Source organism: Salvelinus fontinalis, chromosome 13 (genome assembly GCF_029448725.1).
Source record: "Salvelinus fontinalis isolate EN_2023a chromosome 13, ASM2944872v1, whole genome shotgun sequence".
NCBI lineage: Eukaryota > Metazoa > Chordata > Actinopteri > Salmoniformes > Salmonidae > Salvelinus > Salvelinus fontinalis.
The window spans coordinates 36,440,766-36,468,496 of NC_074677.1; the positions used below are offsets into that span (position 1 = coordinate 36,440,766).

Genomic DNA, 27,731 nt, shown 5'->3' on the forward strand with positions numbered 1-27,731 from the left:
ATAACAGACTCCCTGCACCCTATCACACATGGACTCACACACATGCACACACACACCTACTGCACAATGTCTATTTATTATTGCACAATTCCCTGGCACATGTAAATTCACAATTTGTCCGAGTGCCGCTTTGAATTATATTTATGGCCCCAAATGTTTTTCTTCGCTTAATTTCTATTGTCGTGAGCTGAACCTGCAAGTAAGTATTTCGTTGCACTATGTACGGTGCATTCAGAAAGTATTCAGAACCCTTTCCTTTTTACACATTTTGTTACGTTACAGCATTATTCAAAAATGTATTAAATAAAATGTTTTTCCATCATTAATCTACATGCTGTACCCCACGATGACACATTTACTAAATAAAAAAAATACCTTATTTACATAAGTATTCAGACCCTTTGCTAGGAGACTCGAAATAGAGCTCAGGTGCATCCTGTTTCCATTGATCATCCTTGAGATGTTTCTACAACTTGATTGAAGTCCACCTGTGGTAAATTCAATTGATTGGAAATTATTTGGAAAGGCACACCTGTTTATATACGGTCCCACAGTTGACAGTGCATGTCAGAGCAAAGCAATGAGGTCGAAGGTATAGTCAGGGAAGTGCACAAGAACCCGATGGTCACTCTGACAGAGCCCAAGAGTTCCTCTGTGGAGATGAGAGAACCTTCCGGAAGGACAACCATCACCACAGCACTCAAACAATCAGGTCTTTATGGTAGTGGCATGAACGAAGCCACTCCTCAGTAAAAGGCACATGATAGGCCACTTGGAGTTTGCCAAAAGGCACCTAAAGGACTCTCAGACCATGAGAAACAAGATTATCCGGTCTGATGAAACCAAGATTGAACTCATTGGCCTGAATGCCAAGTGTCACGTCTGGAGGAAACCTGGCACCATCCCTAAGGTGAAGCATGGTGGCGGCAACATCATGCTGTGGGGATGTTTTTCAGCGGCAGGGACTGGGAGACTAGTCAGGATCGAGGGAAAGATTAACAGAGCAAAGTACAGAGAGATCCTTGATGAAAACCTGCTCCAGAGCGCTCAGGACCACAGACTGGGAGCGAAGGTTCAGGACAACGACCCGAAACACACAGCCAAGACAACGCAGGAGTGGCTTCGGGACAAGTCTCTGAATGTCCTTGCGTGGCCCAGCCAGAGCCCGGACTTGAACCAAATCGATCTCTGGAGAGACCTGAAAATAGCTGTGCAGTGATGCTCTCCATCCAACCTGACAGAGCTTGAGAAGATCTGCAGAGATGAATGGGAGAAACTCCTCAAATACAGGTGTGCCAAGCTTGTAGAGTCATATACCCAAGAAGACTCGAGGCTGTAATCGCTGCCAAAGGTACTTCAAAGTACTGAGTAAAGGGTCTGAATACTCACGTAAATGTGATATCAGTTTTAATTTTTATAAATTTGCAAATAATTCTAAAAACCTGTTTTTGCTTTGTCATTAGGGGGTATTGTGTATAGATTTATGAGGGAAAAAATATTTAATCCATTTTAGAATAAGGCTGTAATGTAACAGAATGTGGAAAAAGGTCAAGGGGCCTGCATACTTCCCGAATGCACTGTATATCATGAGTATATGACTAATAAACAAACTTGAAGGCAGTGTTCATTAACACAGTTCGCAGAGGTTTTACTAGGTTTTATGAGTCCTCTAATATTAAGGGCCTCTCCATTATGTGGAGCATAATAGTATAGTATCAACATTAATTGTTTAGGTCGTACAGCCCTCAAACCTGGAGTAAGAAACACTTAGAGCTGATGATTATTAAGTACAATTGTAATAGAACAAAATGGCGGAATTTGTTTGGGGGGGATTATGTGGAAGATGATAAAAGGGCAGTGTTTCATTTTGCATTGCTGTTGTATAGTTCTTCTGAGGAACTAGTGCTACTATTTTCCTTTGTCCACCACATACACCTCTGTTCCTCCCCCATTGCCTTCATTATAGCCACAGACGGTAGTCCAGTACCCCCTAAACCCCAACACAGAATCCGAGTCCAATATGTGAACAATCTCTCGTTTGTCAAAACTCTCAGGTAAAAGCTGAAATGGCCATTCGGATTTGGTTCAGGTGGTAAAGGGTGTTTTGGTTGGGATGAGGTCCTGTGTCAGTCATTCAATTGTGAGGTTCAGTTCAGGTGAGATGCAGCATATCGGTCAGGACATCAATGAGGTTATCCAGACCCCACAGGTACCCATCCTCTCGGTTGCCCTCTATCCAGGGGGTGCGGTGGTCCAGGGTGAGAGGCGGCGGCAGGGGGACAGTCCTCCCAAAATCAATCATCCATACTCCTGTCTTCCCTGTACTGTCATGCACAAATAGTAGGGAGCTGCCCACCACCTGCAGAGAGAAACAGACGTTAGTGTGCACCTCGCCATTCAGAGACCAGCATCAAGACATGCAAAGCATGCATTATACCATGAACGCAGTGGAAAACGGCTTACCTCATGTGTTCTGAAGAAGATGGATGCCTCCAACACCAGTCGAAGATCCTTCATTCGTCTCAGATATCCCTTCTGAAAGAGAAGAGAAAGAGAACTATAATCCTGAGAGAGGAAGATAAAGGTAAAGGGGGTAAGATTAAAGCTGGAATATATACTTGGTAAAACTGCCACGTCCATTTGCGATATTACAAAAAAAGAAGTTACTCCAAACAACAAACCCTTTTCCTCCCGTTGACATCACTGCACATCATTATTTGCGCAATAAAACAACAGAGAAGTTACTGCAAATATTTTTGACCACAATGCTGGATGCTCTGCTCTTCTGTTAAATTAACAAAAAAACAAATAGACGGCCGGGGCGAACAGTGGCTCTGTTTCACCTTAAGCAAATTTCAGCTTTAAGAGAAAGAGAAACACTCACCAGAATTAGGGTGTTGCAACCCACAAAGTCCTGCAGTGCCTGCATCACCTCTTCTCTGCTCTTGGTCCTTTTAAAGTTTGTGTTGCATACACCATCAGCCTTCTACACAAGGATTTAACAATGGTTTAGACATGCGTGCACAAACGGGTAACTTTATATACACAAGTCTTTTGGCTACACATCCTCGGGGAATGACATTTAGGTCTGAAATGTCCAAAAGGCAAGTCCGGAGTATTTTTGGCATGCCCGAAGATTAAAGTCACGAAATGTGAAAATAGTTTACATGCAACAAAGAAACACCGTAACACGGTCACAAACAGTTTTACTGGCTTGCTAACATTGGACCTGCAACTTTTGCAGCGCATGAGATGCTTTTATTCATTTCAACAAAACCTGGAAGTGAGCAGGTCAGCTCCATAAAATCCTAAAATACTTGCGCTGCCCGAACATATAACTAAACTCTGGTTCCATTTTCAAGACTGACGCGCAGCTCACGCTAGAGAGCAATAAGACAGTGGCTCACGCTGGAGAGCAATAAGACAGTGGCTCACGCTAGAGAGCAATAAGACAGTGGCTCACGCTGGAGAGCAATAAGACAGTGGCTCACGCTGGATAGCAATAAGACTGGCTCACGCTGGAGAGCAATAAGACAGTGGCACACGCTGGAGAGCAATAAGACAGTGGCTCACGCTGGAGAACAATAAGACAGTGGCTCACGCTGGAGAGCAATAAGACAGTGGCTCACGCTGGAGAGCAATAAGACAGTGGCTCACGCTGGAGAGCAATAAGACAGTGGCTCACGCTGGAGAGCAATAAGACAGTGGCTCACGCTGGATAGCAATAAGACAGTGTATCACGCTGGAGAGCAATAAGACAGTGGCTCACGCTGGATAGCAATAAGACAGTGTCTCACGCTGGAGAGCAATAAGACAGTGGCTCACGCTGGATAGCAATAAGACAGTGGCTCACGCTGGATAGCAATAAGACAGTGGCTGACGCTGGAGAGCAATAAGACAGTGGCTGACGCTAGAGAACAATAAGACAGTGGCTCACGCTAGAGAGCAATAAGACAGTGGCTCACGCTGGAGAGCAATAAGACAGTGGCTCACGCTGGATAGCAATAAGACAGTGGCTGACGCTAGAGAACAATAAGACAGTGGCTCACGCTAGAGAGCAATAAGACAGTGGCTCACGCTGGAGAGCAATAAGACAGTGGCTCACGCTGGATAGCAATAAGACAGTGGCTCACGCTGGAGAGCAATAAGACAGTGGCTCACGCTGGAGAGCAATAAGACAGTGGCTCACGCTGGAGAACAATAAGACAGTGGCTCACGCTGGAGAACAATAAGACAGTGGCTCACGCTAGAGAGCAATAAGACAGTGGCTCACGCTGGAGAACAATAAGACAGTGGCTCACGCTGGATAGCAATAAGACAGTGGCTCACGCTGGATAGCAATAAGACAGTGGCTCACGCTGGAGAACAATAAGACAGTGGCTCACGCTAGAGAGCAATAAGACAGTGGCTCACGCTGGAGAACAATAAGACAGTGGCTCACGCTGGAGAGCAATAAGACAGTGGCTCACGCTGGAGAACAATAAGACAGTGGCTCACGCTAGAGAACAATAAGACAGTGGCTCACGCTGGAGAACAATAAGACAGTGGCTCACGCTAGAGAGCAATAAGACAGTGGCTCACGCTGGAGAACAATAAGACAGTGGCTCACGCTGGAGAACAATAAGACAGTGGCTCACGCTGGAGAGCAATAAGACAGTGGCTCACGCTAGAGAGCAATAAGACAGTGGCTCACGCTGGAGAGCAATAAGACAGTGGCTGACGCTGGATAGCAATAAGACAGTGGCTCACGCTAGAGAACAATAAGACAGTGGCTCACGCTGGAGAACAATAAGACAGTGGCTCACGCTGGAGAACAATAAGACAGTGGCTCACGCTGGATAGCAATAAGACAGTGGCTCACGCTGGATAGCAATAAGACAGTGGCTCACGCTGGAGAACAATAAGACAGTGGCTCACGCTAGAGAGCAATAAGACAGTGGCTCACGCTGGAGAACAATAAGACAGTGGCTCACGCTGGAGAGCAATAAGACAGTGGCTCACGCTGGAGAACAATAAGACAGTGGCTCACGCTAGAGAACAATAAGACAGTGGCTCACGCTGGAGAACAATAAGACAGTGGCTCACGCTAGAAAGCAATAAGACAGTGGCTCACGCTGGAGAACAATAAGACAGTGGCTCACGCTGGAGAACAATAAGACAGTGGCTCACGCTGGAGAGCAATAAGACAGTGGCTCACGCTAGAGAGCAATAAGACAGTGGCTCACGCTGGAGAGCAATAAGACAGTGGCTCACGCTGGAGAGCAATAAGACAGTGGCTGACGCTGGATAGCAATAAGACAGTGGCTCACGCTAGAGAGCAATAAGACAGTGACTCACGCTGGAGAACAATAAGACAGTGGCTCACGCTGGATAGCAATAAGACAGTGGCTCACGCTGGAGAGCAATAAGACAGTGGCTCACGCTAGAGAGCAATAAGACAGTGACTCACGCTGGAGAACAATAAGACAGTGGCTCACGCTGGATAGCAATAAGACAGTGGCTCACGCTAGAGAGCAATAAGACAGTGGCTCACGCTGGATAGCAATAAGACAGTGGCTCACGCTGGAGAACAATAAGACAGTGGCTCACACTGGAGAGCAATAAGACAGTGGCTCACGCTGGAGAACAATAAGACAGTGGCTCACGCTGGATAGCAATAAGACAGTGGCTCACGCTGGAGAGCAATAAGACAGTGGCTCACACTGGAGAGCAATAAGACAGTGGCTCACGCTGGAGAGCAATAAGACAGTGGCTCACGCTGGAGAGCAATAAGACAGTGGCTCACGCTGGAGAGCAATAAGACAGTGGCTCACGCTGGAGAGCAATAAGACAGTGGCTCACGCTGGAGAGCAATAAGACAGTGGCTCACGCTGGAGAACAATAAGACAGTGGCTCACGCTGGAGAGCAATAAGACAGTGGCTCACGCTGGAGAGCAATAAGACAGTGGCTCACGCTAGAGAGCAATAAGACAGTGGCTCACGCTGGATAGCAATAAGACAGTGGCTCACGCTGGATAGCAATAAGACAGTGGCTCACGCTGGAGAGCAATAAGACAGTGGCTCACGCTGGATAGCAATAAGACAGTGGCTCACGCTGGATAGCAATAAGACAGTGGCTCACGCTGGAGAGCAATAAGACAGTGGCTCACGCTGGAGAGCAATAAGACAGTGGCTCACGCTGGAGAGCAATAAGACAGTGTCTCACGCTGGAGAGCAATAAGACAGTGGCTCACGCTAGAGAGCAATAAGACAGTGGCTCACGCTGGAGAGCAATAAGACAGTGGCTCACGCTGGAGAGCAATAAGACAGTGGCTCACGCTGGAGAGCAATAAGACAGTGGCTCACGCTGGAGAGCAATAAGACAGTGGCTCACGCTGGAGAGCAATAAGACAGTGGCTCACGCTGGAGAGCAATAAGACAGTGGCTCACGCTGGAGAGCAATAAGACAGTGGCTCACGCTGGAGAGCAATAAGACAGTGGCTCACGCTGGAGAACAATAAGACAGTGGCTCACGCTGGAGAGCAATAAGACAGTGGCTCACGCTGGAGAGCAATAAGACAGTGGCTCACGCTGGAGAGCAATAAGACAGTGGCTCACGCTGGAGAACAATAAGACAGTGGCTCACGCTAGAGAGCAATAAGACAGTGGCTCACGCTAGAGAGCAATAAGACAGTGGCTCACGCTGGATAGCAATAAGACAGTGGCTCACGCTGGATAGCAATAAGACAGTGGCTCACGCTGGAGAGCATTAAGACAGTGGCTCACGCTAGAGAGCAATAAGACAGTGGCTCACGCTGGAGAGCAATAAGACAGTGGCTCACGCTGGAGAGCAATAAGACAGTGGCTCACGCTGGATAGCAATAAGACAGTGTCTCACGCTGGAGAGCAATAAGACAGTGGCTCACGCTGGAGAGCAATAAGACAGTGGCTCACGCTGGAGAGCAATAAGACAGTGGCTCACGCTGGAGAGCAATAAGACAGTGGCTCACGCTGGATAGCAATAAGACAGTGGCTCACGCTAGAGAGCAATAAGACAGTGGCTCACGCTAGAGAGCAATAAGACAGTGGCTCACGCTGGATAGCAATAAGACAGTGGCTCACACTGGAGAGCAATAAGACAGTGGCTCACGCTGGAGAACAATAAGACAGTGGCTCACGCTGGAGAACAATAAGACAGTGGCTCACGCTGGAGAGCAATAAGACAGTGGCTCACGCTGGAGAACAATAAGACAGTGGCTCACGCTGGAGAGCAATAAGACAGTGGCTCACGCTGGAGAGCAATAAGACAGTGGCTCACACTGGAGAGCAATAAGACAGTGGCTCACGCTGGAGAGCAATAAGACAGTGGCTCACGCTGGAGAGCAATAAGACAGTGGCTCACGCTGGAGAGCAATAAGACAGTGGCTCACGCTGGAGAGCAATAAGACAGTGGCTCACGCTGGAGAGCAATAAGACAGTGGCTCACGCTGGAGAGCAATAAGACAGTGGCTCACGCTGGAGAACAATAAGACAGTGGCTCACGCTGGAGAGCAATAAGACAGTGGCTCACGCTGGAGAGCAATAAGACAGTGGCTCACGCTGGAGAACAATAAGACAGTGGCTCACGCTAGAGAGCAATAAGACAGTGGCTCACGCTAGAGAGCAATAAGACAGTGGCTCACGCTGGATAGCAATAAGACAGTGGCTCACGCTGGATAGCAATAAGACAGTGGCTCACGCTGGAGAGCAATAAGACAGTGGCTCACGCTAGAGAGCAATAAGACAGTGGCTCACGCTGGATAGCAATAAGACAGTGGCTCACGCTGGAGAGCAATAAGACAGTGGCTCACGCTGGATAGCAATAAGACAGTGTCTCACGCTGGAGAGCAATAAGACAGTGGCTCACGCTGGAGAGCAATAAGACAGTGGCTCACGCTGGAGAGCAATAAGACAGTGGCTCACGCTGGAGAGTAATAAGACAGTGGCTCACGCTGGATAGCAATAAGCCAGTGGCTCACGCTAGAGAGCAATAAGACAGTGGCTCACGCTAGAGAGCAATAAGACAGTGGCTCACGCTGGATAGCAATAAGACAGTGGCTCACACTGGAGAGCAATAAGACAGTGGCTCACGCTGGAGAACAATAAGACAGTGGCTCACGCTGGAGAACAATAAGACAGTGGCTCACGCTGGAGAGCAATAAGACAGTGGCTCACGCTGGATAGCAATAAGACAGTGGCTCACGCTGGATAGCAATAAGACAGTGGCTCACGCTGGAGAGCAATAAGACAGTGGCTCACGCTGGAGAGCAATAAGACAGTGGCTCACGCTGGAGAGCAATAAGACAGTGTCTCACGCTGGAGAGCAATAAGACAGTGGCTCACGCTAGAGAGCAATAAGACAGTGGCTCACGCTGGATAGCAATAAGACAGTGGCTCACGCTGGAGAGCAATAAGACAGTGGCTCACGCTGGAGAGCAATAAGACAGTGTCTCACGCTGGAGAGCAATAAGACAGTGGCTCACGCTGGAGAGCAATAAGACAGTGGCTCACGCTGGAGAGCAATAAGACAGTGTCTCACGCTGGAGAGCAATAAGACAGTGGCTCACGCTGGAGAGCAATAAGACAGTGTCTCACGCTGGAGAGCAATAAGACAGTGGCTCACGCTGGAGAGCAATAAGACAGTGGCTCACACTGGAGAACAATAAGACAGTGGCTCACACTGGAGAGCAATAAGACAGTGGCTCACACTGGAGAACAATAAGACAGTGGCTCACACTGGAGAGCAATAAGACAGTGGCTCACGCTAGAGAACAATAAGACAGTGGCTCACGCTAGAGAACAATAAGACAGTGGCTCACGCTGGAGAACAATAAGACAGTGGCTCACACTGGAGAGCAATAAGACAGTGGCTCACGCTGGAGAACAATAAGACAGTGGCTCACGCTGGAGAGCAATAAGACAGTGGCTCACGCTGGAGAGCAATAAGACAGTGGCTCACGCTGGAGAGCAATAAGACAGTGGCTCACGCTGGAGAGCAATAAGACAGTGGCTCACGCTGTAGAGCAATAAGACAGTGGCTCACGCTAGAGAGCAATAAGACAGTGGCTCACGCTGGATAGCAATAAGACAGTGGCTCACGCTGGAGAGCAATAAGACAGTGTCTCACGCTGGAGAGCAATAAGACAGTGTCTCACGCTGGAGAGCAATAAGACAGTGGCTCACGCTGGAGAGCAATAAGACAGTGGCTCACGCTGGAGAGCAATAAGACAGTGGCTCACGCTAGAGAGCAATAAGACAGTGGCTCACGCTGGATAGCAATAAGACAGTGGCTGACGCTGGAGAGCAATAAGACAGTGGCTCACGCTAGAGAACAATAAGACAGTGGCTCACGCTGGAGAACAATAAGACAGTGGCTCACGCTGGAGAGCAATAAGACAGTGGCTCACGCTAGAGAGCAATAAGACAGTGGCTCACGCTAGAGAGCAATAAGACAGTGGCTCACGCTGGATAGCAATAAGACAGTGGCTCACGCTAGAGAGCAATAAGACAGTGGCTCACGCTAGAGAGCAATAAGACAGTGGCTCACGCTGGAGAGCAATAAGACAGTGGCTCACGCTGGAGAGCAATAAGACAGTGGCTCACGCTGGAGAGCAATAAGACAGTGGCTCACGCTGGAGAGCAATAAGACAGTGGCTCACGCTGGAGAACAATAAGACAGTGGCTCACGCTGGATAGCAATAAGACAGTGGCTCACACTGGAGAACAATAAGACAGTGGCTCACGCTGGAGAGCAATAAGACAGTGGCTCACGCTGGAGAGCAATAAGACAGTGGCTCGCGCTGGAGAGCAATAAGACAGTGGCTCACGCTGGAGAGCAATAAGACAGTGGCTCACGCTGGAGAGCAATAAGACAGTGGCTCACGCTGGAGAGCAATAAGACAGTGGCTCACGCTGGATAGCAATAAGACAGTGGCTCACGCTGGATAGCAATAAGACAGTGGCTCACGCTAGAGAGCAATAAGACAGTGGCTCACGCTGGATAGCAATAAGACAGTGGCTCACGCTGGATAGCAATAAGACAGTGGCTCACGCTAGAGAGCAATAAGACAGTGGCTCACGCTGGAGAGCAATAAGACAGTGGCTCACGCTGGAGAGCAATAAGACAGTGGCTCACGCTGGAGAGCAATAAGACAGTGGCTCACGCTGGAGAGCAATAAGACAGTGGCTCACGCTGGAGAGCAATAAGACAGTGGCTCACGCTGGAGAGCAATAAGACAGTGGCTCACGCTGGAGAGCAATAAGACAGTGGCTCACGCTGGAGAGCAATAAGACAGTGGCTCACGCTGGAGAGCAATAAGACAGTGGCTCACGCTGAACAAAAGTTACACTTCCAGTACAGCAGGTAAAACTTTTGTGATACACTCCCCTACATATTTATTTGAAAAGTGCAGCTAAAACTTTTAATTTAGCTGTATACTACAGCATTTTGGATGCTGCTTCAAATGTTTCATATGAGGCGACATTACAGAATGTCACTTTTTATTTCAGGGCATTTTCATACACGTTTTACCATTTAGAAATGAATGCATTTTGAATTTGTCATAAGTATTTGGACAAATTCACTTAAATGTATATTAAAGTAGTCAAACGTTTCATATTTTGGTCACATATTCCTAGCTGGATGCATTTAATGGATGCATTTGCAGTTTGTTTTGGTTGTTCTTCAGATTATGTTGTGCTCAATAGAAATTAATTGTAAATAATGTATTGTGACATTTTGGAGTTAATTTTATTGTAAATAAGAATAGAATATGTTTCTGAACACCTGCACTAATGTGGATGCTACCATGATTACGGATAATCATGAATGAATCATGAATAATGAGTGCGAAAGACCAATAGCATTGTGGTAACGTACAGGGACTCAAGTCCTTTTGTTCTCCCGATCTGTAATATCTCACCATCAAATGCCGACCACATTACCTCCAGAGATCATTTTCTTTGGTCATCATCACTGTCGTGTATATTCCCCCCCAAGCAGACACCACGACGGCTCTCAGGGAACTACACTGGACTATGTGCAAACTGGATTAGACATTCGAGCCCAAACAGGTAACTTTATATACACTGGTCTTTAGGCTACACATCCTCAGGGAATGACATTTAGGTCTGGAAACCGCATATCCTGAGGCCGCATGTATTGCAGCTGGGGACTTTAACAAAGGAAATCTGAGTAAAACGCTACCGAAATTCTGTCAACATCTCCTGGGCTATACTCAAACTCGTGATCATTGCTACAGCTACAAGGCCCTCCCCCGCCCTCTCTTCGGGAAATCATATCACACCTATAGGCAGAAACTTCCAACAGGAAGCACCCGTGGTAAGGACTGTTTAACATTGGTCTGACCAATTGGAATCTATGCTTCAAGATTGTTTTGATCACGCGGACTGGAACATTTTCCCGGGTCGCCTCTGAGAATAGTATCAACGTATACACTGGGTTCATCAGGAAGTGCATAGAGGATGTTGTTGCCACTGTGACGATTACAACTTATCCAAACCAACAACCCTGGACAGACGGCAGCATTCCATCTAGAGGCAAAACGACACGAGAAATGTGGCAGGAACTCCAGACAATCATGTATTATAAAGGAAAAGCCAGCCACCTCGGACACCGACGCCACGCTCCCGGATAAGCTAAACACCTTTGCCTGCTTCGAGGAAAACATGAAGCCCCCAAAGCATGCCCCCTCCACTAACGAGGACGGTGTGCTCTCGTTCTCCTTGCCTGACGTGAGTAAGTAATTTAAGCATTTTAACCCTCGCAAGACTGCCGGCCCAGACGGCATCTCAAGCCGCAAGATGTTCCTGTACCAAAGAAGGCGAAGGTAACTGAACTAAATGACTATCGCCCCGTAGCACTCACTTCTATCATCACGAAGTGCTTCAAGAGGCTAGTTAAGGATATCACCTCCATCTTACCCGACAACCTACAATTCGCATACCACCTCAACAGATCCACGGACGACACAATCGCCATTGCACAGCACACTGCCCTATCCCACCTGGACAATATAAATACCTATGTAATAATGCTGTTCATTGACTACAGCTCAACCTTCATCACCATATTTCCCTCCAAGCTCATCACTAAGCTCAGGGGCCTGGGTCTGAACCCATCCCTGTAGAACTGGGTCCTGGGCCCAGACTCACAGAAAACACTTTTTATGCAAAAAAAATTAAGAAGCTTCTTAAGAAAAAGATAGGATATTGTTGATGAATTGCACTTAAACTAAGATTTTATGATTTTCTTATGAACATCTCAAATATTTTCTTAACCATCTTCTTAGCTAGCAATGGCAATCATTTTAGCATATTTGTACTGAGATTACTGTTCTGAAACATGTTCTTGGGTTTATAATAATCTATACTGAAACTTTCAGACAAAGTTTGTGGGTGAATGTTCAATTACTTTCATGACCTTATTCTCTCACTGCCCTGAGTTTAAGGGTTTAGCTATATTGGAATAAAGAACAAATCCAATAACTTTATTTTTTTCAATAATCTAATTTCTTAACTTCTTGTTTAAGGAGAAACATAAGAAATAGTTCAAGAACATTTCCAATAACCTTTTTAAAGAATAGAAACGTTGCTTAACTTCTTTCATAAAACTATAGTTAAGGAAAAAATTGCAGTTAATAAGAAGACATTTCTTCTTAAGAAGGTTTTGTGAATCTGGACCCAGGACTTCCTGAAGAGCTGACCCCAAGTGGTGAAGGTAGGCACCAGTGAGAGCATCATGTCGTGCTGTATCACTGCCTGGTACAGCAATTAGGGCTCCCAAGTGGCACAGCGGTCTAAGGCACTGCATCTCAGTGCTTGAGGCGTCACTACAGACATCCTGGTTCAATTCCAGGCTGTATCACAACCGACCATGATTGGGAGTCCCATAGGGCGGCGCAACATTGGCCCAGAGTCGTCTGGGTATGGCCGGTGTAGGCCGTCATTGTAAATAAGAATTTGTTCCTAACTGACTTGCCTAGTTAAATAAAAAATACAAATTGCACCGTCCTCAACCGCAGGGCTCTCCAGAGGGTGGTGCGATCAGCCCAAAGCATCATCAAAGCACACTGCCTTCCCTCCAGGACATCTACAACACCCAGTGTCACATGAAGGCCAAGAAGATCATCAAAAGACCTCAGCCACCAGAGCCACGGCCTGTTCACCTCACTACCATCTAAAAGGTGGAGACAGTACAGGTGCATCAAAGTTGGGATCAAGAGAATGATAAACAGCTTCATCTCCAGGCGATCAGACTGTTAAACATTGACCACTAGCCGGGCCTACGCCCAGTACACTACCCTGAACCTTGGTCACTGTTACTAGCCTGCTACCACCCGGTACTTTACCCTGCACCTTCGAGACGGCTATGCCCTATAGTCATTGAACACTGTTCACTTTAATAAATGTTCACATACCATTTTACCCACTTTATATGTATATACTGTATTCTAGTCATGGCTCACTCTAAAAACTACTGCACACCTTTTATATAAATATACTGTCCATATTATCTCTACAGTGCCTTCAAAAATATTCCTACCCCTAGACTTAATCCATATTTTGCTGTGTTACATGGAATTCCAAACGGATTCATATAGATTTCTTTCTCACCCATCTACACATAGCACCCCATAATGACAAAGTGAAAACATGTTTATACATTTTTGCAAATTTAATGAACATCAAATACAGAAATATCTCCTTTACATTAGTATTCACACCCCTGAGTCAATACATGTTAGAATCACCCTTGGCAGGGTTTACAGCCGGGACTCTTTCTGGGGAAGTCTCTAAAAGCTTTGCTCACCTAGATTGTGCAATATTTGCACACTATTCTTTTAAAATTCTCCAAGCTCTGTCAAGTTGTTTGTTGATCATTGCTAGACAGCCATTTTCATGTCTTAACAGATTTTCCAAGATGATTTAAGTCAAAACTGTAACTAGACAACTCAGGAACATTCAATGTCATCTTGGTAAGCAACATGTAGCCTTGTGTTTTAGGTTATTGTCCTGCTGAAAGGTAAATTCATCTCACAGTGGCTGGTGGAATGAAGACTGAACCAAAATTTCCTCTAGGATTTTGCCTGTGCTGAGATCTATTCAGTTTATTTTTATCCTAAAAAGATCATTTCTTTACCACATTTTTTGCAGTTTTTACTTTAGTGTCTTACTGCAAACAGGATTTTGGTATATTTGTATTCTGTACAGGCTTCCTTCTTGTCAGTCATTTAGGTTATTATTGTGGAGTAACTAAAATATTGTTGATCCATCCTAAGTTCCCCCATCACAGCTATTAAACTAACTGTTTAAGTCAAATAAAATCAAGCTTTATTTACAGAGCACATTTCAGACATGGAACGCAACACAAGGTACGGTGCGTCACAGGAAAAAAACAAATACAAAACAATGAAAATAAACTGAAATATTTACTATACAACAAACATGAGGATAAAAAAACAAGAATAATACAAACTGAACAACTAAAAGCACCCTAAGGAAAAACAAAGCAGAAAAGGTGTGTTTTAAGATCTCATTTAACTAGGTCCACAGTTTTGTCCCCCCTCGGGTTCTCTGGCAGGCTATTCCAGAGGCTGGGGGCATAGTAACTAAAGGCTGCCTCTCCATGGCTCTTGGTCCTAGGCTTGGAATAGTTAAAAGGCCAGTGCCAGAGAACCTGTGGGACTTACTGGGTACATAACTTAAAAGTCTGTCTGACATATTGGGATGCACAATCGTGGATTGATTTAAAAATCAATAGAAGAATCTTAAAATGAATTCTAAAACTCACAGGCAGTCAGTACAGAGACCTTAAAACCAGGCAGTGTGCTCTCCGTCTGGTCTTGCTCAGTACCCGTGCAGCAGCATTCTGTACGTTTGCAGTTGACCAATGGCTTTCTTGGGTAGACCAGACAGGAGAGTATTACAGTAGTCAAGCCTGCTTGTAATAAAAGCATGGATGAGTCTCTCTGTATCAGCCTGAGAGAGTAACAAACACACCTTGGCAACGTTCCTCAGTTGCTAAAAAACTATTTTGGTCACTTTCCTAACATGTGATAGAATTTACACCTAGGTTGTTTTTTTGACATAGGGTTTTATCTTTATTGACTGTGAATGAAAATGTGCGGATAGATCATCTCGCTGTGCTTTGGCTCCAACAATATATACCTCGGCCTTGTCTTAATTTAGCTGTAGGAAGTTGAGCCATCCAAGTATTTAAATCACTAATAATACAGTCTAATCATTTATCTGTGGCGCTAAAATCCTCTGGTGACACAGAACTGTAAAGCTGTGTATCAGCGTAGCAGTGAAAATCAATGCTGTGCTGTCTGATAAGCTGTCAAGAAGTAACATATATAAACTGAACAGTACCGGACCCAAAATCAAACCTTGTGGAATGCCACGTGATAATGTTTTTTCTGAGTTATGTTGGTGACAAAGAAAACTCTCGACCGGTTAAATAGGTCCTAAACCAATTTAGAGGCCAACCCACCTCTCCAGTGTGTCCAGAAGGACATCGTGGTCAACAGTGTCGAATACAGCACTTAAATCCAAGAGTACAAGGACAGAGAGCTGTTTGGCATCTGTGTTGGCTCTAAGATCATATGGAGAATCTAGATTTTCTTCAGAAGAGGTTTCACCATAGCTGTTTTTAGTGCAGTGGGGAAAGTGCCTTTGAACAGGGAGTGATTAATAATAGCTTGCATTTCTTCAGATATGCAATTAAACACTTTTGAAGGTGGTGGGGATAAGATTGAGAAGGCAGGTTAAAGGTTTAAATTGTGATATTTTTTTCCTGAGCATGTCTGTGTCAACCAGGGAAAATAAATCCATAGAGCCTTTGCGTGGTAGGGTAGGGCACAGGTCAAACTCCTATTCAGGTCTTGTTTGACTGATACCCAGCCTAATGTTTCTTATCTCTGAAATATGCAGCAAACTCATCACATTCAGATGTGGAGGAAAGTTCACATAGGTTTGCAGGGGTAGGATTTATCAGACCAATGGTTGAGAAAAGCACTTTCGTATTATTCTGATTATTAGTGATCAAGTGAGAAAAATGAGCCCTTCTGGCATTTCTAATGGTCTTGTTAAATATGCCAAGTTGCTGTCTCAGAATATCATAATGGACCTGCAACTTTTGCCTTTCTCCACGTCATCTCTGCATTAGTTTCCTCACTCATCCAAGGGCCTCTCCGTTTGGATATGGCATCAATGGTTGCCCTTAATTTGCTATTAAAGTTAAACTAAATCATCACAAGAGTAAGGCAGAATAGGTGATGGAGTATTGCTCATACTCTCAAAATCTGTCACCATTGGCCTCATGGTGAAATCCCTGAGCGGTTTCCTTTCTGTCCGAGAACTGAGTTAGGAAGGACGCCTGTATCTTTGTAGTGACTGTGTATATTGATGCACCATCCAAAGTGTAATTAATATGCTCAAAGGGATATTCAAATGTATGCTTTTTTATTTTTACTCTTCTACCAATAGGTTCCCTTCTTTGCGAGGCATTGAACCAGGCTTCCAGGCCTCCGTTTCTTTTTATCCTAAAACACTCCCTAGTCCTTGCCGATGACAGTTATGGGTATGATCGTCATCGGCAAGGACTAGGGAATATTTTAGGATGAAAAGAAACGGATTAGAGCTAAGCACAGGAAAAGTCCTAGAGGAAAACCTGGTTCAGTCTGAAGATATATTCACCTTTCAGCAGGACAATAACCTAAAACACAAGGCCAAATATACACTGAAGTTGTTCACCAAGACAACAATGAATGTTCCTGAGTGGCCTAGTTACAGTTTACTTAAATCTGCTTGAAAATCTATGGCAAGACTAGAAAATGGCTGTCTAGCAATGATCAACAACCAACTTCACAGAGCTTGAAGAATTTTTTTAAAAGATAAATGGGCTAATATTGTACAGTCCAGGTGTGCAAAGCACTTAGAGATTTACCCAGAAAGACTAACAGCTGTAATCCCTGCCAAAGGTGATTCTAACATGTATTGACTCAGGCAGTGTGAATACTTATGTAAATTAAATATTTCTGTATTTGATTTATCAAATTTGTAAAAACATTTTTGGAGTATTGTGTGTAGATGGGTGCTACTTTATTTTAATCAATTTTGAATTCAGGCTGTAACAACAAAATGTGCTATAAGTCAAGGGGTATTTATACTTTGAAGGCACTGTAGAGATAGTATGGACAGTATTTGAATAGTAAAGATGTGTACAGGAGTAGTGATATAGGATGAGCCATGACTAGAATACAGTATATACATATGAAGTGGGTAAAACGGTTTGTAAACATTATTAAAAATGACCAGTGTTCAATGACTATGTAAATAGGGCAGAGCAGTCTAAGAAGCAGGGTTGAGTACCGGGAGGTAGCCGGCTAGTAACAGTGAATAAGGTTCAGGACAGTGTACCGGGAGGTAGCCGGCTAGTAACAGTGAATAAGGTTCAGGACAGTGTACCGGGAGGTAGCCGGCTAGTAACAGTGAATAAGGTTCAGGACAGTGTACCGGGAGGTAGCCGGCTAGTAACAGTGAATAAGGTTCAGGACAGTGTACCGGGAGGTAGCCGGCTAGTAACAGTGAATAAGGTTCAGGACAGTGTACCGGGAGGTAGCCGGCTAGTAACAGTGAATAAGGTTCAGGACAGTGTACCGGGAGGTAGCCGGCTAGTAACAGTGAATAAGGTTCAGGACAGTGTACCGGGAGGTAGCCGGCTAGTAACAGTGAATAAGGTTCAGGACAGTGTACCGGGAGGTAGCCGGCTAGTAACAGTGAATAAGGTTCAGGACAGTGTACCGGGAGGTAGCCGGCTAGTAACAGTGAATAAGGTTCAGGACAGTGTACCGGGAGGTAGCCGGCTAGTAACAGTGAATAAGGTTCAGGACAGTGTACCGGGAGGTAGCCGGCTAGTAACAGTGAATAAGGTTCAGGACAGTGTACCGGGAGGTAGCCGGCTAGTAACAGTGAATAAGGTTCAGGACAGTGTACCGGGAGGTAGCCGGCTAGTAACAGTGAATAAGGTTCAGGACAGTGTACCGGGAGGTAGCCGGCTAGTAACAGTGAATAAGGTTCAGGACAGTGTACCGGGAGGTAGCCGGCTAGTAACAGTGAATAAGGTTCAGGACAGTGTACTGGGCGTTGGCCGGCTAGTGGTGACTGTTTAACAGTCTGACGGCCTGGTGATAAAACTGTTTATCAGTCTCTTGATCCCAACTTTGATGTACATGTACTGTCCCCTCCTTAGAAATCGTAGCTAGATTAGAAATGAAAGATATTATATAACAGTACAATGGATATGTAAGACAATACCCTCAAATAAAAAAAGATGACATTCTGTAATGTCGCCTAATATGAAACATTTCTCAAATCCAAAATTCTGCCTTAGAGTCAAATTAAACATTTTAGCTTCACCGTCCAAATAAATACATAGGGGAGCAAGTCTGTTAAGCTACTGAAATTCTTTGCAGTTTGTTTGTTTTCAGTTTTAAAAGAAATCATCAGCCTAATGTGGGAAACCACAGAGGAGTCTCAACTTTTCTATCCTTCACTTAAACCAGGGGCGTCAAACTCAAATCGGGCCAACGAATTTGCTGGCCAGACTTTGCCAGTTTGTTTTTACATATAAATGTGCATACAACTGCTACCCAAACTGGCCATTGTTTCATAAAACAAAGAAATATGCCCCTTTACAATGTCTTATAAATGTACATAGGACACTGTATATAGCATTTTAACATACATAAAATGAAGGAAATTAGCTGCAAAGGCTGGACAAGTATTAGCTTTGCATAATATACTGCGACCCTAATCAAAATGTATTTAAAGATTCAAAATAAAAACATAGCTAGGTTGTTATAACATGAACTTAAAACCTGTTTTAATTGTTATTTGCAATGCATGGATAATGGTGTTCTTGAATGCAGCACTGCTGTATGGTGCGCTCAACTTCTTGCAGTTGAGTAGTCAGCCTAGGCTTCTGATCAAATGTTGCTGTAATAGGCCGACATGTTTCTCCTTCGCAACGGTGTTTTGTTGTAGGTTTGTTCTTTTGGTTATTCATTGTCAAGCTTTAGAAACCGATACCAGACCCCAACATTTTAGAAGCCTAGGACTGTGGCATGTGTCTGTGCACTTTCACTCCATGGCGAGTGAAAGCCACATTGAATTCAGGCTGTAATTTCATAAAGTAGATGACAATTTACAACTCCTTAATATTCGCGTATGCCCTAGTGTCATTTAGTAGTAATTTATACTAGCATTAGTAATGATATAAAAAAATCCCCATTTTTTAAGTCACATGTGTCAAACACAAGGACACATTTCTATCAGGCAGCAAGCACTGCCAACTGGCTGTGTGCCAAATGGCAGCACATTGCCACACATGCCCCTCCTCCCAGACCCACACACATATGAGCCAGCCAGTGTGTGTGGGTCTGGGAGGAGGGGCATGTGTGGCAATGTGCTGCCATTTGGCACACAGCCAGTTGGCAGTGCTTGCTGCCTGATAGAAATGTGTCCTTGTGTTTGACACATGTGACTTAAACAATGGGGATTTTTACACCTGGGCAACCTCAGAGCAGGCTCAACTTGCTCAGCTCACTTGCCCCAGACTGTCTGTGTTTGTGTGTCTGTGTGTGTCTGTGCGTGCGTGTCTGTGCATGTTCGTGCCTTGAGTCCCTCGATGCGGAAGCCTAGAGTGGTGGTGGAGCTTAGGGTCTCTCTCCACTGCATGTATCTGGTCTTGAGTACTGCCTGTAGGGCTCGCTCCTCTGCAGTGGGGGCCTCTGGGTCCACGTCCACCATCTTCTCATACATGTCCTGACGAGGCTGGGGCCTCTCCCGAGCCTTCGCCAGCTCCTCTTCCAAGTATGTCCTAACAGAGCAGACAGCTTAATATCACATACATACTCATCACAAGCAGGGATGTACTGGAGGGTAAACGCATGTAATCACCATTTCTGCACTTTTTTTAATTTGTGAAAGTGTTTACTAACCTTTTTATTCTGTTAATTATAGTTTACCCACTTATTATTATTGCGTTCCCAGCGTTGATCAAATCTCAGAACGCTAATATTCTAACCACGCCTGCCTCTGCGAATGAGTGTATTCATAATTCAGGTATGCTCACCTGCTCCCCCGGGATGTGCCTTGTCAGCAGCGCATTTCATTTACCACTCTGCCCAACGGCAAACTCAGGCCGAGATGTGAAACAAACTACCTCTGCCCAGACCAACGCTGGCAAGTGGCAGAGAGAGACGCTGCTGACAATGGTCTTGCGAAATGCCGAACGTATGTAAAAAATTCTATTTTTAACTCCCCAATTGGTAGTTACAGTCTTGTCCGTACGGTAGTTGCAACGATGGGACTCGGGAGAGGCGATGGTCGAGAGCCATGCACCCCCAGAAACACGACCCTGTCACGTCGCACTGCTTCTTGACACACTGCTCGCTAAACCTGGAAGTCAGCCGCACCAATGTGTTGGAGGAAACACCGTACACCTTGCGCCCGGGTCAGCGTGCACTGCACCCGACCCGCCACAGGAGTCGCCAGAGCGCGATGTGACAAGGACATCCCAACCGGACAAACCCTCCCCTAACATGGACAATAATGGGCCAATTGTGCGCGGTCTCCTGGTTGCAGCCGGCTGCGACACAGCCCGAGATCGAACCCGGGTCTGTAGTGACACCTCAAGCACCTTAAGCCTCCCGAGTAGCGCAGTGGTCTAAGGCAATTTTTTTAACGTCCCTTGACTCCTGCCGTGTCAACAGACATCCCCCAAACAAACAAAAAACCTGACTCTCAGGGAATGAGTGTACAATTGGTAAATAGTCGCTGATATTTCAGTCAGACGGCTAGCTAACGGTGACCTGGCTACTGTTAGCCAGATAGCTCACTGTACAACTAGCTGGCTAGAAGGATGAAGTTAAACGGAGCCTGACCTCAGCAGGAGCAGTTGACAGAAATTAAGCTAGCTATAATCTTAAAAAAAGGCTACTATAAATTCTCACAAAATATATTTTCTTTACAGAGAGTAGTGAGAAAGCCAGTGGCAGGCTGCAATGCAGGGGGCAAAGGAGTTACACAGAGAGAGGAAGCAAGCAGAGAGAGAGGTTATTGCAGTGGTTCCCAAACTTGGGGTCAGGGACCCATGTGGTTCCCCTGAGAGAATCTGTAATCTTATCAAACACATTAATAACTTGTTTCTCTTTAAATGGGTTTAGTGATCTACATTTTATAGTCAACTAAGGGTCTATACACTGGTGCACTTTACAATACAGAAAACTGAGTTGCAGTGCAGCTCACATGAGATACTAAGAAAATCTATTTTTAAAAAACATCTCCACATCCTATTTTTCTGGACTGTTCTAGTGTCCAGTTCAAATTAACTAATTTGGGAGGGTGACCTGATGTGCATTTTGTGTCATTTTTTACTACCAACAATTACATTAGGCCTTCCCTATAGACCTCCATGAAAATGCAATCAAACAATAGTTACAGTGCATTCGGAAAGTATTCAGACACCTTGACTTTTTCCACATATTGTTACATTACAGCCTTATTCTAAAATTGATTCAATTGTCGTCCCCCCCCCCCCCCCAATCAATCTACACACAATACCCAATAACGACAAAGCAGAAACTGGTTTAGACAAATAAAATAAAAATAACACATTTACATGAGTATTCAGATCCTTTACTCAATACTTTGTTGAAGCATCTTCGGCAGCGATTACAGCCTCGAGTCTTCTTGGGTATGAAGCTACAATCTTGGCACACCTGTATTTGGAGAGTTTCTCCCATTCTTCTCTGCAGATCCTCTCAAGCTCGGTCAGGTTGGATGGGGAGCGTCGCTGTACAGCTATTTTCATGTCTCTCCAGAGATGTTCGATTGGGTTATATTCCGGGCTCTGGCTGGGCCACTCAAGGACATTCAGAGACTTGTCCCGAAGCCACTCCTGCATTGTCTTGGCTGTGTGCTCAGGGTCGTTGTCCTGTTGGAAGGTGAACCTTCACTCCAGTCTGAGGTCCTGAGCACTCTGGAGCAGGTTTTCATTAAGGATCTATGTACATTCATTTTTCCCATTCAGGCTAAAGAGCTCAATTTTGGTTTCATCAAACCAGAGAATCTGGTTTCTCAGTCCTTCAGGCAAACTCCAAGCGGGCTATCATGTGCCTTTTACTGAAGAGTGGCTTGTCTGGCCACTCTACCATAAGGCCTGATTGGTGGAGTGCTGCAGAGATGGTTGTCCTTCTGAAAGGTTCTCCATCTCCACAGAGGAGCTCTATCAGAGTGACCATCGGGTTCTTGGTCACCTGGCTGACCAAGGACGTTCTCTGTTCCAAACTTCCTTCATTTAAGAATGGAGGCCACTGTGTTCCCGGGGACCTTAAATGCTGCTGACATTTTTTTGTACCTTTCTCCAGATTTGTGCCAACACAATCCTGTTTCGGAACTCTACGGACAATTCCTTCAACCTCATGGCTCGGTTTTTGCTCTGTCTGACATGCACTGTCAACTGTGGGACCTGTGTGTGTGCCTTTCCTAATCATGTCCAATCAACTGAATTTACCACAGGTGGACTCCGATCAAGTTGTAGAAACATCTCAAGGATGATCAACGGAAACAGGATGCACCGGAGCTCAATTTCAAGTCTCATAGCAACGGGTCTGAAAACTTAAATAAATAAGGTATCTGGGTTTTTTTGCAAACATTTCCAGCCCCCAGTGTCTCTAAATCACAGTCTCACTCACCGGGTGCCCATCTTGCAATCCATGATGGCAGGGGAGTTGAAGTGTGTGAGCAGGTCGTCCATCATGTTGTAGTCCTCCTCGGCCCGCTGCACCACTCCATGGTAGCCTGGCACAAAGGGTCTCAGAGAGTCCTCCATTAGCCTCTGCAGGCACTTTTGCTCTCCCTCAGTGTAACGCTTCAGCAGCATCCCATAGTCCCCTACATGGAAGCTCCCTGGACCACCAGCCACGAGAGGGCAAAGGGGGGGGGGGGGGGGGGGGGCATGTTATACTCTCAAAACACATTAGTACTACACAGCCATCTTCTATTAGCAGTAAGCCAGCAAGAAAGACTAACTTGACTATACAGAAAGGCAGAAGTCAGCTCCCGAGTGGCGCAGCAATCTAAGGCACTGCATCTCAGTGCTAGAGGCGTGACTAAAGAGCCTGGTTCGATCCCGGACTGTATCACAACCTGCCATGATCGGGAGTCCCATAGGGCGGCGCACAACTGGCCCAGCGTCATCCGGGTTAGGGGAGGGTTTGGCCGGGGTAGGCCGTCATTGTAAAATAAGAATTTGTTCTTAACTGACTTGCCTAGTTAAATAATGGTTCAAATTAAGTTGATCAATTAAAGAAAAAGTCAGACAGAAAGAACCAACCTGCATGTCCGACTACTTGCACCCAGGGCTGTGGCTTCTTGGGGGGCACTGAGAGGGGAGACGAGGTCCCTGTGCTTCTGGGTTTCTTCCATGTGACACTCTGCATGGGGAGAGCAATCAATCGTGCAATTACACCTCATTACAAAGTGTACAGTACAACACCTCTAGCTTACATTCACTCCTGTCTGTCCTGCTCCCCTGTGACTTTACTGAGAGACACTGTCATGAGAGCGACAACCTCAAACTCCATCACACAACTTTCTGACCTATGGCCGAGCGTCTCTATGGAAACAACCATTGGCCACCAGACTGAGCCAAGACATGTAGGAGGGGTTGGGCTGGGATCTTGTGTAACAGCTGCACACATTCAATAATTTACAGGCTGCTGGACTTGTTTTGTTGAAAGCTGTGATGAACTTGAGAAAAGTCTGGACCACAACACACATTAAAGTACCCCAGTGAGTATGTGCAGAGTCATTCACAGATAGACAAACAGGACAGACCGGCCAACGCTGTTTCTGTCTGAATGTTCCGAGAGCGTCACTTTTTCCTCCATGGCCTTTGCTAAGTGATAATTCCGCGGTGTGCTGTTTATTTCTCATGGTTTTCAAAACCTATGAAGATGTCCAGCGAAAGCAGACATGCAATTTGTTGACACCACAACAGACTTGGAATAACATAATCCTAAACGCTAATCAATAAAACCATCTGTTAAATTCGCTGTTATTTTTTGCTTCTTTACAGCAGGTCACTTCATAGGGAATTGTCAGCAGCACTCTGGCATTGTTTACATCAAAGATTTTTATGTATATATATTATATATATTAATTTTTTTAATTAAAAGGTGCTAACATGTCTCTCTCTTTTATTAAGTTTCTATTCTTCTGCTCTATGTCTCTGTAGTTTGACAAAACTCTAAACGTGTCCCCTGGAAATATGTACAGATGAGGATCTGTGGAAATACTTGCCCAACCTGTTCTCTATGTATGCAGTGGCCTGCAGCTACACCTGAAACTAAACATTACAAAACCCCCTGGCAAGGAGAGGCTACACCGCAAGTTGAGTTGAACAAACCTTATTGTACTTCAACCTTAGTTGCCTAGACTACATGTTTACCATATAAATACAATGAGATTTCAAAGAAGGACTGTCCCATCTTTGTCCAGTCTCTAATATTATCCATACAGTCTAATACTCTAATGCCCTAAAAGGCATACTAGCATGACAAAACCAAAGATGTGTTATAACAAGACAGACCACAGCCTGTCATTCCCAATAGGAACAAATTAGTCAGTGGGCAGAACAAGCAAGTAGGAAGGCAGAGCCAAGCACGAGCTAGCAAGAGCCTATTGGCGCCTACTCTGAAGTGAACAGTAACTAAATTCGCCCTTGCGCTTCTTCTAAACAAAGCAATTTTACATTTTTGGGGCAAAGGGTAAAATCTACAAACTTACTCTGTTCTTAACAGATTATAGTTTGGGGAACAGAAAACTGAGATCAAATGTTTCATCAATGAGAAAATGAGAATAATGTCAGCTAAAATCCATCTCACGCCATCTTCTCCCACTGGGCTTCCTCTCATCACTATATGTGGTAGTGAGTGGAAACGCCAATCGGATGCTTCACACTTTTACATCCAGTGAAATATCTGGCTCATTGTTCTTCTTTTTTTACCCCTTTTTCTCCCGAATTTCATGATACCAAATTGGAAGTTACAGTCTTGTTCCATCGCTGCAACTCCCGTACAAACTCGGGAGAGGCAAAAGTCGAGAGCCATGCATCCCCTGAAACGCCACACTGCTTCTTGACACTGCTCGCTTAACCCGGAAGCCAGCCGCACCAATGTGTCGGAGGAAACACTGTACAACCGGCGACCGAAGTCACCATGCATGCGCCCGGCCCACCACAAGGAGTCGCTAGATGGGACAAGGACATCCCGGCCGGCCAAACCCTACCCTAACATAGACGATGCTGGGTCAATTGTGCGCCGCCTCATGGGTCTCCCGGTCGCGGCAGGCTGCGACACAGCCTGGGGTCGAACCCGGGTCTGTAGTGATGCCTCTAGCAATGCCTTACAACGCTGCTCCACTCGGGAGGCCTGTGGCTCCTTGTTCTGTGATAAACCTATCCTATCCCCAGCTCAGCCTATACAGTCTCAGGCTTTGAGCCTCTGTCTGTGTATAGAAGGATGAGGAGAGGGGGTAGGGAGAGTGGGCACCTAGGATACAAGTGTTTACAGTTTCTGTGTCAGTGTTTACAGATCCACCCAGCACTAGTGCTTCCACAGCAGTAAAAAAAAGCATAAGATTTACAGGCATCATGACAGATTTGAAATTTACTGGGACTTCAGAAGTCACACTTTGCCCTAATTTCAATCAGTTCAGATTAAACTAAGCAGAACTGTTGAACCAAAACCAGTTCTAATCATACAATCAAAGATGTTTTGGTATGATATATTCTAATGACACATGCATCTTCCTGAGCGAACGTTACATAGACTCATGCCGATTGGTCCAATCATATGGCAGCTGATAGAGCATTATAATCATTATCATGACCACCTACACTCACCCGGGGGACCTCATCAGGACAGCCGCGGTCGTCCTCATTTTCTTCAAAAGACGAGGCTGGTGACAACACAGACGATGAGGCGTTTGACAGTTTTCTGAGGAGAAGAGACGCGGGGGAGCCTCCGAACCCACTGTCCGAGCAAATCGACTCCTCGTCGGGATGAGATCCAACCGAGAGCCCGCTAATCCTCATGGCCTCCAATTCAATTCGGCTCGATTCACATGTGACCACCAGTTGTGTAACATTTTCGTGTACGGTTTCGCAATGTGAGGGGAAATCAGCAGCATGTTTTGTGGAGTCTGTCTTCCCGTTCGCCGACAACGCTGGCTCCTCCGACGCGTTTGAGCAACTGTGGTTCATATCCCCCTTGCTCCTCGGGCTCGAACTGTGGTCACTAGAGTTTTAGTCATCCTCATCAGAATTTTTGTGGTGAATGAGTGCAGTCTCACCTGATTTTGCTGCTGCCGAGGTTAGTTAGCTAGTCCAAACGAAAATAGGGAGCCACGCCCACCGTACGTTTCATCTTGGATTGAAGCAATAATTGAACGGACAATACCCTGGTTGATCTCCGCAACTTGATGCACCTTTTTAACCGTTCAAACCAGTTTAACCACCAACGCAGCCAAGAGCTAGTTACATTACCGTTTGCACGTGCGATAATGCAGATATGCCAGTCTCCGAGAAGTTTACATTTCTAACGACATTCACCAAATCACGACCAAATATTTTCAACCAGGTGCTTGCAATAATACTTCGTCGCCACATGGGGGGGCTAGAATTGCATTAGCTATTGTTAACCCCACCCCTAAACGACAATGATGTGTTGTCCGTTAATCAATATGTATATGTAAATCATCGAGGAGTAGCTGTAGCAAAGACAGTACAGTATGAAGATGGGCATAAATTGCTTTTGCAATAGAAATCCCTGATCATTTACATTTTTACATTTAAGTCATTTAGCAGACGCTCGTATCCAGAGCGACTGCATTCACCTGATCACGCCATTGCAACGTTGGCTAGCTAAACTCATGGGCAGAAAGAAGGTCATCGGTTATAACGGTCGTCTTGCGCCGCACTGTGCGTGTGCACGCCATCGATAGTTGTTTTTGACGAAAATGAACGTGTCAATTTGTCACTTTCATGAGGTTGGAGTAGTAATATGTTCAACTACTTAAGACATTTGCTCGAATCTAGGTTGTGCCTTAAGATTTCGAGAAAATTAACAACTAAGGAAGAATGTTTCACTTCTCCCATTGATTTGTTAAACCCCAAACCCCAGTTTTTCATTTTCGTCAAAAAAACTAGATATATCGAAAGAGTGCCTCTGATTTGACGGTTTGCACATGCGCAGTTCGGCGCGAGATGACGTAAGACCGTAATACATGTTTCTACACATACGCTAAACGAACCCACCTCGCCTACAAGTGTGATCGGGGGATTTCTATTGGAGAAGCAATTTTAGCACAGACATAAAGGGAAACCCAGAGAGAAGTCACAGGGGCTATAAACTGAAACATCCGTTTAGAACGTTTTCTTACCACCAAATATGGTAGTGAGAGGAAGTCGGGTCGCGTGTAGTTGAGAGGGTGAAACTGGGCCAAGATTCTGTTAATTTTCTCATCGATGAAACATCAGATCTCAAAAACTGTTCTGTTCACAAAACTAAAATCTGTTACGAACACAGCTACATTTTATATACATGACACTTTGCCAAAGTTTT

General features: G+C 45.3%; 1 protein-coding gene across 2 annotated transcripts; it reads right to left on the reverse strand.

Moving 5' to 3' along the window:
• Positions 1-57: 57 nt before the first annotated feature.
• itpkca (inositol-trisphosphate 3-kinase Ca) lies at positions 58-26,769 on the reverse strand. 2 transcript variants are annotated; one of them, XM_055942679.1, is made up of 7 exons: positions 26,012-26,769; positions 23,441-23,540; positions 22,800-23,013; positions 19,717-19,921; positions 2,885-2,986; positions 2,464-2,535; positions 58-2,359 (listed from the first exon to the last, which is right to left on the reverse strand). In XM_055942679.1, exons 1-7 carry the CDS (start codon positions 26,369-26,371, stop codon positions 2,153-2,155), a joined length of 1,260 nt encoding a protein of 419 aa, XP_055798654.1. In that variant the 5' UTR covers positions 26,372-26,769; the 3' UTR covers positions 58-2,152. The 2 variants fall into 2 exon arrangements, with proteins under 2 accessions (XP_055798654.1, XP_055798653.1); XM_055942678.1 differs by having other exon boundaries at positions 26,006-26,769.
• Between the last annotated feature and the right edge of the window lie 962 nt (positions 26,770-27,731).